This window comes from Tigriopus californicus, chromosome 7 (genome assembly GCF_007210705.1).
Source record: "Tigriopus californicus strain San Diego chromosome 7, Tcal_SD_v2.1, whole genome shotgun sequence".
In the NCBI taxonomy this organism is placed as follows: Eukaryota; Metazoa; Arthropoda; class Copepoda; order Harpacticoida; family Harpacticidae; genus Tigriopus; species Tigriopus californicus.
Window position 1 is genome coordinate 14,676,927 of NC_081446.1, and position 12,362 is coordinate 14,689,288.

General features: G+C 44.2%; 1 protein-coding gene across 6 annotated transcripts; it reads left to right on the top strand.

Annotated features, from left to right (window-relative positions):
• Positions 1-867: 867 nt before the first annotated feature.
• On the top strand, positions 868-11,463 carry LOC131883145 (phosphatidate phosphatase LPIN3-like). Of its 6 annotated transcripts, none has more exons than XM_059230512.1 (8): positions 868-1,016; positions 5,540-5,799; positions 5,906-7,134; positions 7,721-8,405; positions 8,479-8,720; positions 8,803-9,168; positions 9,597-10,080; positions 10,903-11,080. In XM_059230512.1, the coding sequence occupies exons 2-8, from the start codon at positions 5,617-5,619 to the stop codon at positions 10,927-10,929; spliced, it is 3,216 nt and encodes a 1,071-aa protein (XP_059086495.1). In that variant the 5' UTR covers positions 868-1,016; positions 5,540-5,616; the 3' UTR covers positions 10,930-11,080. The 6 variants fall into 6 exon arrangements, with proteins under 6 accessions (XP_059086495.1, XP_059086494.1, XP_059086499.1 ...); XM_059230511.1 differs by lacking the exon at positions 868-1,016 and adding an exon at positions 2,863-3,017; XM_059230514.1 differs by lacking the exon at positions 868-1,016 and adding an exon at positions 2,953-3,101.
• The last annotated feature ends 899 nt before the right edge of the window (positions 11,464-12,362 follow it).

Consider the following 12,362-nt stretch of genomic DNA (forward strand, 5'->3'; position numbering starts at 1 on the left):
AAATCAAATGCGACCCCTAATACCCATCCAGCTGCATCCCATACCCAACCACGACGAAACCCTCATCGCAAGGCTCGTCCTAATGACTATGTTGATCCATAAGTTTTTGTTGTTTTTTGCGTTTGCTTGTTTTCCATTTTTGTTCCCGTCAATGCCGCCCCTAGTATTATCGTTTGAGGCCGCTTTCTTTTTTTATCTGCCGACGGCCTCCACACTGAAGTGGAGCTTGTGTGGCGGCAACCCTGGGGGACCGGAAGGAGAAATAAACAGTCAGTTAACTGCTCTTTAATATTCCCTGTAGCGGTCAAAAAAGCTCGTGAAAACCAGACCAAAGCAAAAAAACATGAATGATTACTAACAATCAACATGGATTTTGTAATTTTCTACCTAAAGGTAAAGCACAACTCATTTTCGTCATTTAGATCCTATAACTGTAAATAGCAACGCCATTTATTGTTTTTATGAAGAATGTTTTGTGAATAGTCATTCATTTTCACCAACGCCAAAGGAACGCTTATCTTTATCAGTTCCTTTTTTGAGGAACTATTAAAGCCCTCCGAACATGTCTGCCAAGGAACAATTTCGCAGAAGAAACGCATGAAACGCATGTGATCATGAATGAAACAGGCGCAAGTTTCGAGCCACCGACAATTTTGTGGCAACACTAACCAGATAACAAGTGGGATCCTCAAGAACACAGTTACCGAGTACAAATTGAACAGAGACTTGTCCATGAAATGGTAAGTGCGCAGATTCCTCGTTCAGGATTGAAAGTAAAAGCCGGCTTTGATCATTGCACGCTAACCTGACGATATTGGGGGCTCGACTCTTTCGACACGGGTACTCGCCCGAATTGTGCTTGGGGGACAAAAATCTTGTGCACATCCAAGCCACTCTCAAACGTGATTTGGCCGTGATCGAGAGCACACATCCATCTGCGATTTGTACAATTGTACAGTGCAATTGTGCACTTCCGAGGATAGATCAAGATAAATAGTTGATATTATATTCTTAGGGTAAGGATCTCTCGTACTAGCTAACAATTTGCTAACAGAATAGCAGATGGGTTTTTAACATTCATTTGAGAAAAGGTAATCGAAGGTAAAAGGTTGAAGTATTCTCGTTTTTAGGGAGATTTGTCTTCCTAAATTGGCTAATTTTAGCCAGAATGCCTTCCTTTCGTAAACTGGTCCTGTTCTAATATTCTAATAACAACTTGTATTGGGGATTTGGTGGCAGTTTCTATTAACATTTTATGTGATTTGCTCGTTTACTCTGCTCCATTGCCTGCCCGTAAACCAATCATATTTAATAAGTTTTAGAGACGATAATTTAATTGAGACGAGTTCATTGACGACATCTTTTCTCGAGACATGTGTTGAACGAATAATAATCCTGATTATAGTCATGTCAGTCATGATTATATGGGCATCCTTAAACACCAAAAACGCAATAGAATTTCCATTCCCTCTAAACACCTAAAAATACAGTTTCGAGTTCCTAACTAAAAATCTCTGAAACACCCAAAGCCATGACCACGGAGAAATAACTCCAAGCTAAAAAAACAGGAAACACTTCCTTCAACCCTATGGTTCAGTCTCCCGCTTATTCTTCAAGGTTGGCGAGGGACCATGGGTTCTTAAGTTTTCATTACGTAACCAACCCCCCAGCACAAACTAACATACCAGTCCTCACTCTTTCACATAAAAAAACAATATTCATGCCAGTCTATGTACGCCCTTAGAAAAAGCACTCTAGATGGGGAAACCATGGGAAATCTTTCGAGTAGGATCACGCCATCCACTGCGAAGATCTTGTGTATAAAAAGGGGCTCCTAAGAAGGAACGCGCCTCCTTCCCAATATTTACCAACGAATCTCTCCCCTCCTCGTGGTGCCCTCGAAGCACTGCAGTTGAACCTCTAGACTTGTTTCAGTCCAGACAAGCCTCCAAGGCCAGACACGGAGCGATCCCATAAACAGGCCCCCTGAGTGCGCTCTCAGCTGAGAAGGGCCCTTTGATCGGGCTGATTCAGCGAAACCCCGGGAAACGCAAAAAATACGCCGTAGTGAGGGCCAGGGTGACGATGAGATTCTTACTTTTTGGCATACTTTTTAAGGTCATATCTAAGGAGTAATCTTACTTTTTAAGGTCATATCTAAGGAGTAATCTAAAGTTGTTTTTCATATTGATATAACATATGCTTCATCAACGAATTAGCGTTGGCTGATCTGGATAGCACTGGAAAAGGGTTGATACGGAAGCTTTGGAGATTGATTAAAGTCTGGCTTAGGAGCTACTACCAACTCTATAAATAGCCCACGTATTCGCCACAAATATTAGATGGAAACAAATCATAAAACATCATGATTTTTTTTTTCGGCATAACGCTCCGTTATCTAAATTGAAAAGCTAAACATACTAATGTACTTTGGGAATGTGCTATTTGTAAAAGAAAACATAAATGATAGGATATTATCACGTTTTGACGCTGTGAGCGGACGCATTAATGATGGGGTGAATCCTGCATCCAATTGCTTCAAATAGTTTGATCTAATCTCTGTTAGGAAGGCACACAAGCCACAACGGAAGTAATTGTTCAGTTTTCAGAAAACAAAAGCGCTAAATCTGAAATTGATTCTCATGAGCTAAGCTCACAAGAAAAGGTTTTTTAAAGGGAAAACAAGCAAGACCTACAACCATTCAGTTTGTTTCAGTATCACTGAAAGCACTCGAGTAGATAAGTCCGCACAAAAGTTGCCAAGTAAAACACTATATCATTTATCGTCACCCTGTGTACGATTATGCCCTCGAGTTGGGTCGTCCAAACGCGTGCCTAACGATTGCCCAGCACGACTGGCAAGACCTGACCCACGCCCGATTCACACTGAGGTTCTTGCACCTTTCCTAGCCCTGAATTCAGTCTCGAAAATCCGTGCTGTTTCGACAGTCAGTGCCTTTCTAGTGAAGCTCTTTCTAGATTCCACCCACAATCGGTGTAAAACATCCATAGCACACGTAAGAAAAGAACAAAAACATTTGTAACGTTTACACGTGGATATACTCACTACCCATCCTAACGAATTAACATTATCACGACAAGTGAGTAACAAAAGGGCAGAGACATGTGTTCCTTTAGTGTAGGTCATTTATCAGCTGTGAGAGAAATCCAGGTTTCGGGGTCGGACAAATAGAAACAAAGAAGTGGCCTTGTCCATGGGGCAGGGTGGGTGGTGTTCAGGCAAAACCCAACACGATGCGTGTTGTTTTTATTACTCTGAAGTGTTTATGATATTTATCAAGCTCATTTTGTTACGTAATCTTACATATAAAAAGAGAAGATACCTCGCAACGCTCTCTTTGAACTTTGCTCCCTCTCTTGATTACATTCTGAACATTCTGAACGTTCTGGAACCCGCTTTCTGGCTGTCGAACCCGTTTGCTCCTCACCTTTGACCTTCAAGAACCCAAGGGAGCGGGGAACAGGCATAACTAGCAAATAGAATCTCACAAATTGTCATTCACAAGCAGTGGGGATATGATGTCCAAAAACGATCGTCTCGCGAACTTCGGAATCTTTAATTTTCATGTGGTTACGAATCAATAAAGGATGAGAAGTGATTCAAAACTTCCGGCAAATCCCACAGCTGACGCGACTCAATGGACAAAAAGCTGGAGACAATCTTCCTCCCAACCTGCACTATGCATGGCTGAAATTCGTCATTTATTTCAAAATGTTAGGGGAAATGAATCCAGAATACAGGGTAAAGACTGAACTCAAAATTCAGTTTTCATTAATTTTTAGACATAAAAATGTGAGCAAACAATTGAAAATGTTAGATCATAAACGTTGGCTATTTACAACCTGACTGGTTTTTTACCACTTCTCTTTTAGTTCATATGGCCAGACTGGTTATGATTTATGTCAGATAATCGTCCCCAAATGTCTTCATGGGACAGATAGGGCACTGGATAGTCTGAGGATGATTAGTTTCGAATCAAGCCAAAGGATCTGTCCTCTTTTACCCAGTTTTTATTGCTATGCATATATAATTATCGTTTTTTCAGAGGAGAGACCTCATGTGAAAAGCCTGCTTTGGGAACCTTAATCAGAACATATCCGTCTGACTTTTCTGATCTCGTTAATTGCATATTTGACATAAGATCATTTAAGCATTGAGTCAAGACAAAAGACGAGATATGATATAGGGTTGGGATTGTGACGTCTTGAGACTGCTGTCAGAAACTGTTGGAGAAAGATTGGCGCCTTGGTCTTACTCTCCCGCTTTCCTCACCTCGTTCATTCAGGAAGTGATATGATATGGAGGTGTACGTATGTAGCTCATGAGGCCATGCTCAGATCACGCCAGCATCACGCTACTTCACCTCAAGTATTCCGAGATGAATTCCGGCTATAGAACTACTCGTACCTGAATGTGCATAGGCTGGATGAACTGGACGTCCTTAGGATACATGGAGTGCAAACTCAGGACAGAACGGTACGTTAGAAAGAAGCTCCCGAGTCCGTTGAGCTCGATGAGCCCCTGAAGTCTCTGAAGCCTCCGATAAACCATCCAATGATCTGAGCATGACTCACGCACGTGTGTGTTGTTTCATAAATGCTGGAGCCGTTGAGAGATTGTCCATGACGAAGATCAATTGATGACGGTTTGAGCACATTGCACAAACAATCTTTGTTGACTCCTTCTCTTGGGTGACTTGACTTTCAAACCTGATTACATAAGTTCTATCTCAGTCATTGCGCTTTGGCCATGATGGGGCTCAAATGGACATGGCCGGAAATGGTTCCTCTGTAGCTCTGTATTGTTACAAAGTGGAAGAGCCAAGGAAATTTCCCATGGCAACAAATGCCGTTTTTGAACAATCCTCTTCCAGCCGTGGCCAAATCTGACCGACTTTTAGTACACTCCCAACTTTATTCCAGACTCACTCAAAAATGAGCTGGCTAGTGACGAAGTATGATGGTGACTAACGATTGGATCAAGCATATTGAGCTTGGCCAAAAATGGTGTAATCATCTTGAAAACTTGTCTTCAATGCTGTTCTTGTCCCATGTCCATGAAATCCAGTCGATTTCATAGCTCCCCTCAAGAAAACGTATTTTTTGAGCTTCACTTTAGCCACTAGTAACTGGAATGCCGAGTCGCGCCGGGTGAAATTCAACATCTTTTGTTCGGCGTTCCTTGTGGGTCGCTTCACTCCCTTGTTCAGTCAGTTCAAGTGTGTCTAACGAGTAGCACGTTAGTGACAGTGGCCTGTATTTAGATACTGCTTGTTGTCAGTAAGTAGTCAGTTGTCGATCTATGTGCTTATTGTATAGGTCGTCCGAGGAAAGGCTGCATCAAAACATTGATGTTTTTAAGCAAAACTATTCACGCTTCCCTAGTTATGGATTGCGAGATCAGGTGTGGAAAGATTACGTGATTGCTCTTTGTCCGTAATCTTCTTGACTGATTCTGTACATGCATCATATGATAACAATAACAAATATATGTAATGGTCATTACGTCTCGTTGCAGAGTCTTGCGGGGTGTGATTTCTTAAGAAGTGCGGATCTTGCCCGAACGAGACCGTGGCGCAGCTTCCTCACCACGGCATGAGTTTCCTGACTCGCAATGTCATCCAACCCATAGCCCAATGGTATTCCGAGATCAACTCGGCCACACTCACCGGAGCCATCGATGTCTTGGTCGTGGAACAGGCGGATGGCTCCCTTGTGTCGAGCCCATTCCACGTGCGATTCGGCAAATTGGGCGTGCTCAAGGCACGGGAGAAAATCGTGAGTCCTTTTTGATTGATGGATTGCTTCAGTCCTAACCATCACTACCAATCTGCCAATCTGCCAATCTGGATTTAGACTAATCATGATGACCTTGGTTTCTTAGGTGGATATCGAAATCAATGAAGAGCCCGTGGATATCCACATGAAATTGGACGACGCCGGAGCCGCATTTTTCGTCGAGGATGTCAGCGATAGCGAGGAGGATGAGATCCCACCCGAATTGGCCACCAGTCCTATTCCGGATAGCGATTTATTGTATAGCCAAGCGGTGAAGAAGTCCCCCGAGACTACGCCTCAGCCCCCGGCGAGTGGCAAGTGGAAGTTGCAGCAGCAGCAGCAGCAGCAGCAACAGCAACCTCAGGTGCAGCAGCAAAGGAAGAAACGGAAGAGGCGTGTCAATCATCGGCGAGGCGGATCCAAGTCCTCGCTCCGAGACATGGGCATCGTAGAGCGGGAAGGGTCCAGTGAATCCAATTCCTCGGTCGGAAGTCGAGGCAAGAATGACAATGAGGGCAGCTCCGACATCTTCCAATTGGAGGACAACGACAATGACGGTGATTTGGACGACGACGACAACGAGACGCCCACGAATTCGGTCAAGACCTCGTCATCCACGCCCATGCATCAAACGAAACCCGTCATCAAACCCTTGAGCGACATCAAACCCAACAAGGATCTCAAGCACGAAACGTCCACGGGTGAGCAATCCTTCTTGGAGAGTCGATTGGGCGGAGAAGCCATCGAGTCCATTCTCGAGACTCAGGAGAAAATCGACAAGCAACAACAATCCACACCCAAGGTCATGAAGAGCACTCAGTACTTTAGCGAGCCAGAAATGATGTCGCCTGAGGGATCTCGACCCGGCACGCCCGTGCTTTCCGACACGGAATACGAGACCAAGCGGCAAATCTCCGAAGAGCAGAGTTGGGAGTGGGGCAAATTGCCCAATACGTCCTCGCCAAGTCCGTCGAAGGGCATGATTCATAAGGAGCATTCAGACTCCAAGCTCGATACTCGCGGCCAGAAGGGAGCTCAAGAGGAAGGGGACACTCGGCAACGTTCGTGGACCTTCTCGTTCTGGAAGTCCAAGAACGAGTCCAAACGTCAAACGGATGGCGTGTACTTGGACGACCTCAAAGGCGATGATGAGGAGATGATGGCCATTTACTTAGGGCGACACGCCTCTGGATTGAACCAACCCGAGGATGATGTGGAGAGTGGTAATGGACCTTCGCTTCCCATGAGCCCGCACTCGGTAGAGGGTGCAATTGGAGGAGGAACTGCGCGTTATGAAAGCAGTGATGAAGAGCAGAGGAATCATTTAGTCCAAAAGTAAGTTATATCGGTTACTTGGTGATAGGAAAGTTATAAGTAGAGTCCGACAAAATATGTTGTTTTGACGTCGAGTAGAAATTGCAGACAGAAGTTTTGACGGTTCGGATGTGCGAAAGAGCTGAAGCGAGAGATTGGGAAGAAAAAACCGGTTGGTTCAACCCTCTCGAATTTCTCCTCGACATATGAACGCCATTTTTGGCGGAGTCTAGTTATAGTTATAAGGTTCAACATCTGAACCCAAAGCTGAAGGTTTCGGAAGGCAAATTTTAGTTTGAAAAAGCCAAGCAGTTGAGTTTTCAGTGCTGCTAACAATTCAATTAAGCGCCGACTTTTTTTATTCTTTAAAAAAATATAACCAATTTGGAAATCTTGAATGACTCGCAATTGCCTTGAAATGTTAAAAATGTCACACCTAGGCAGCAATATCGACAAGTTTCGATCACTCTTCAACGTGTTTTTGATTACACATGCAATATGCCTAGTAGCTCTATTGCTAAACTCATTCAAAATTTAGCTGGGATGTGAAGTCCCAAATGCATAAAGAATGTCTATGATTTTTATTATAAGAGTTACTGTTTTCTAGGAATTTGCCGGACATTGCGTTTTCTCTGTGTGGAGGCCTGGAAGGCCCTCCCAAAGAAGGTCAGGCCCCGTTCTCGAATTTGATCTTCGAGCAAAGTGTGCTTTCGTTCGACGACTTTGTTATGCGTCTTCGCAACAAACAGGACGTGTTCGCAGATCCGAATTTGGTGGTCAGGATCGGGGAGCAGTACTACACGTGGCAATCCGCTTGTCCCATGATCATGTCGGCCGTGTTGTTTGGCCGCACTCTGCCCAGCGACCTCGTGGACTACATTCGAGGCTCCTACCAAGAAATCCGAACCAAGGAGTCCTCGCCCAATAGCAAGAGTGCTCGCACCTCGTCTTGGTGGCCTTTTGGACGGCGAATGCCCAATGATGAAGGCACGGGTGAATCTCTGGCCGAGAAAATTGCCGCCTCGATGGAGAGCACGGATGCCCGTTCGGAAGTAACTCCCACCATCACCGAAGAACGAGGAGAGGAGAGCGAGAAGCCCGACGTGGGCATCGAAATCACCCCAGCCGTGGACCTGGTGGCCAAGGATATGCCAGGCATGAAGATCACCATCCCAGAAGATCCATTGCCCGAAGGAGAGCGCTCCCTGAGAGGATCCTCCGCTGAGAAAAGTGATACCGAATTGTCGGGCAGAAAATACAAGAAGACTCTTCGTCTCTCTTCCGAGGCCTTGGTATGTGGTTTTCTGTTACAAGAGACGTGTGTTAGAATCCCCTTTTTGACAGTACCGATTTATTCTTTTCCAGTTGAAGCTGAACCTGCGCCCAGGTGCGAATGAGGCCTCATTTAGCGTGACCACGGCCTATCAAGGCACATCACGTTGCAAATGTCATATCTACAAATGGAAATATACGGATAAGATCGTCATCAGCGACATCGATGGCACCATCACCAAATCCGATGTTCTCGGTCACGTTTTGCCCATCATTGGCCGCGATTGGGCTCAAAATGGGGTGGCCTCTCTGTTCTCCAAGATTGCCGATAACGGGTAAGAACCAGCTCACCCAGCCCCTGCATCAACCATACCGCCTTTGGGCCCGCAATCAGATCGGATCGTATCTCGTTTTCAGATACCACATTGTGTACCTCTCGGCTCGAGCCATTGGCCAAGCCACCATCACGAAAGATTACTTGGCCTCCATTCGACAGGGCAATATCGACCTGCCGGATGGGCCGATGTTCCTCAACCCGACCTCATTAGTCAACGCCTTTCACCGTGAAGTGATTGAGCGCAAACCCGAGAAGTTCAAGATCGCCTGTCTCCGCGATATACAGAAGCTCTTCCCGGAGAATCGAAACCCCTTCTATGCCGGGTACGGTAATCGAATCAACGACGTGTTTGCTTATCGAACCGTGGGCATTCCCATCTCGAGAATCTTCACCATCAACACGCGGGGCGAGCTCAGACACGAACTGAGCCAAACCTTCCAAGCCTCGTGAGTACTTCTCTCCCATATGATTGGGTCCGATATCTCTGGATGAAATCAGAAGCGAGTTTCTCGCTTGTCTTTGTTGATGGAAATGACTGATGTGTGAAAAGCTTGTTAGCACGAGATTATTCGAGTACTTAAATCGAGGATTGACTCACGGCATTCGATTCAAGTGAGAAAAACGATTCTGATAGAAAGTCTCTATAAATCTCGACCAACGTATCTTGTAACTTCACATTGGCCCAAACAAAGATCAGGGATCGTACCATAGCATGTCTCGGCACCCGCATCTTCTCATGCCAAAGGGTGTGTGACTGCGTGACTGACCCATCACAATAAGCAGGATTCTCAATCTGGTTTTTTTCTCTCCTTTTTTCTATCTCTTCACTCTTACTCTCCCAAATCCTCAATCTCCATGTCCACCTTAAATGCAGATATGTGTCTCATTGCGACGAGGTCGACCACTACTATCCCACAATGAAACGAATCCAAAGTCTTCTGGCCAAAAAGGTCAAACGGAGCCATAAGAGGATTGACGAATTCCTCCAAGTTCCACCTTGCACCCCCATTTCTACCTCTTCAATCGCCTCCGGTGATCTCAACGACCAATCCGCGACCGTCATCTGCTTCAGCCGAAAGTACTCTTCCTTTGATGACACGTGGTCGCGACCTTATGAACGAGATCTCAATCCACCCAACGACGTTCTTGACTCGGCCGGAGAGACTTGTATTTTTGACTTTGACCGAAGCGACTCTGACACGGGCGACCAGCTTGAGGAGAAGGAGGAGGCGGAGAACGAGGACGTTGAAGACGACCTTTTGGATCGATTCGACTCCGTATCCCCTGACGTGAATGGTAACGGAGGCGAGGACTCTGAATCCGTTTACGCAGACGCTTTCAGCCGAGAAGCCTCGTCAGTAAGGACTTCATCCTTCATTCCTCTACATCCTTCATGATCCCATGAGTTTTGTGCACGTTTTTCCGGAATCCTCCGGAGATTGGCTGGGTCTTCCCCCTATCCTGTCTTCTTTCTCCCTCTTTCCTCGCTAAAACAAGCAGACGGTTATGATGTGTTGTGGCTATTAAACCCGGAAAAACAAGTACTCATTGTGTAATAACAACGTCCGAGTTCCCTCTTTTTGGCTGCCATGACACATCGTCAGAATCATATATCATCAGCCTTTTGGTTTGGGGCATAACTTTTCACTTTATTTGGTCAATATCCGACTCTGCTTCAGTTAACCAATTACATTTTGTTCCTTGAGTGGGTTCATATTCCTGATTCGTCAGGTTCCTCATGATTGTCTGTCAACCAACACTAAATGCCTTGAATTTAAGAATATTGTTGGGGAGATTTGCTAATTTTATTACACACGATAGTATAGTTTTCACAAAATGGAATTCTGTCTAAAGCCACCGCATTTGAGCCTGCAAAGTAGTAGTTAGCAGGACATTCGTAGCCTGAATTTGCCACGTGATCTAGTTGATACCACTTTCATAAGATTGTCCAATCAATCCCATTCGGCCAATTTCAGAACACGATTAACATCCGTGTTTCTTATGCGATCGACTAATTAAGGTTGCCTGCATCCAAATCGCTATTTCTCCCGTCATTCCTGTCTCTCACTGGCAGAAACTTCACTTAAACAAGATTTGTTAGGCGTGATGTGCTTTCTGTGCCTCTTTTCATATGCGCGTCTTCCGGATTAGTGACATCCATTTTCCGCTCGTCTTTGCAGGTACGACTGTCAGAGCTCGATAGTTGATCACATCTTTCCCCCGGTTCGAACCTTTGCCGTGGGTGGAAAAGATAGCCCTGATACTCAGACGGAATTTTCGTCCTTTGTCTATTGGCGAGAACCGATGGCCGACATCAGTGCCATTCATGTGGATCTACTGGTCCTCTCCAATGAGCCACCCAAGATGGCTCCCAAACAGAAATAACGAGTGTGGATGACTCAAATTTAATGTTTCCGCCTTGTCTCTTTCATTCGGCATTTTCAGATCCTGAAACGAAATCTTGTTAGTTCCCACAGCCTTGGCCTTGCCAAGGACGTCATGACCTTGGTGTTATTGCAAATCATAGATTTATTTGCTTGGCAACCAATCTCGCAATTGTGATTCGAACTCCCTATTTTTGCCCAATCGGAGTTCATGCTCCAGTTTTCTTCTTCTGTGTCTATCTCTTAAAGAATATTCCTTCAGTTCATTGTCCTTACTCTGTTACTTTTTATATCTGCTGTTATAATCCATGACTTGTTCGACATCAGAATAGAATCCATACCAGTGTCAACTTTTAACACGAGTTTTTGTTCATGAAAGAAGGTCAAGACATTAACTGTGCTTTGGCATTAAGTTCAAAAAAATATTTAAAAAAAATCACTTGTGGAAAATATCATCCCCACAATGGCCCTTTTAATACTATGATGGAAATACCAAAACACATATTTTTATAACTTGAACAACCATAGGGAACAGCTTTGATCTTATAGCTTTATGGATTTCCAGCTCATATGAAAACTTATTACCTAAAAGTTTAAATAATACTCAATTTAATGGGAATTTGGAGCGCACTTAGATAGCACGCGAATCAAGCTCCAAATTGCTCCGAAGGTGTAAATCTTTGAAATTACATTTTTCGTATATTGGCAGAAGTATCATGTACGTGTTCTCCCGAATTTTGAGGAAAAAATCTTTTGGTGATTTTGACTTTTTCTGAAGACTTTTTCTTGATTTGTTGCACCTGATCAAAATGTTCATCTTTGAGATATGTGTGATTGTTATGAAATCTTCATTGGTTGTTTAAATTCGCGTAGTCTTAAAAGATCCAAAAGTATGGTGAAGAAACTTGCATATCTAAAGGATTTTAAGAGAAAGTAAATAACACTTGGAGCCGTTTTGAGATCAAGCAAGAAAAAGAAAAGCAATATCTTAACTTTGTGATATTGAACATCTACACCCATTGGTTGCAAAATTGAGCTTAGATGAAAGCCGGGCCATATCAGAGTAAAATGCATGAAAACAGGACCAGTTATTTCCAAATAACTCGCGAGCGCTTCAATAGATCATAAGTTATGTTATTTTGTATTCAGTTGCAAACAAAGTGACCTCCAAATTTCTATCAACTACGTAGGTCTTTTAAAATGATAGTTCTTCAAACTTTTTTACGTATTAATCTGAGCTAGAAATCTATATAACA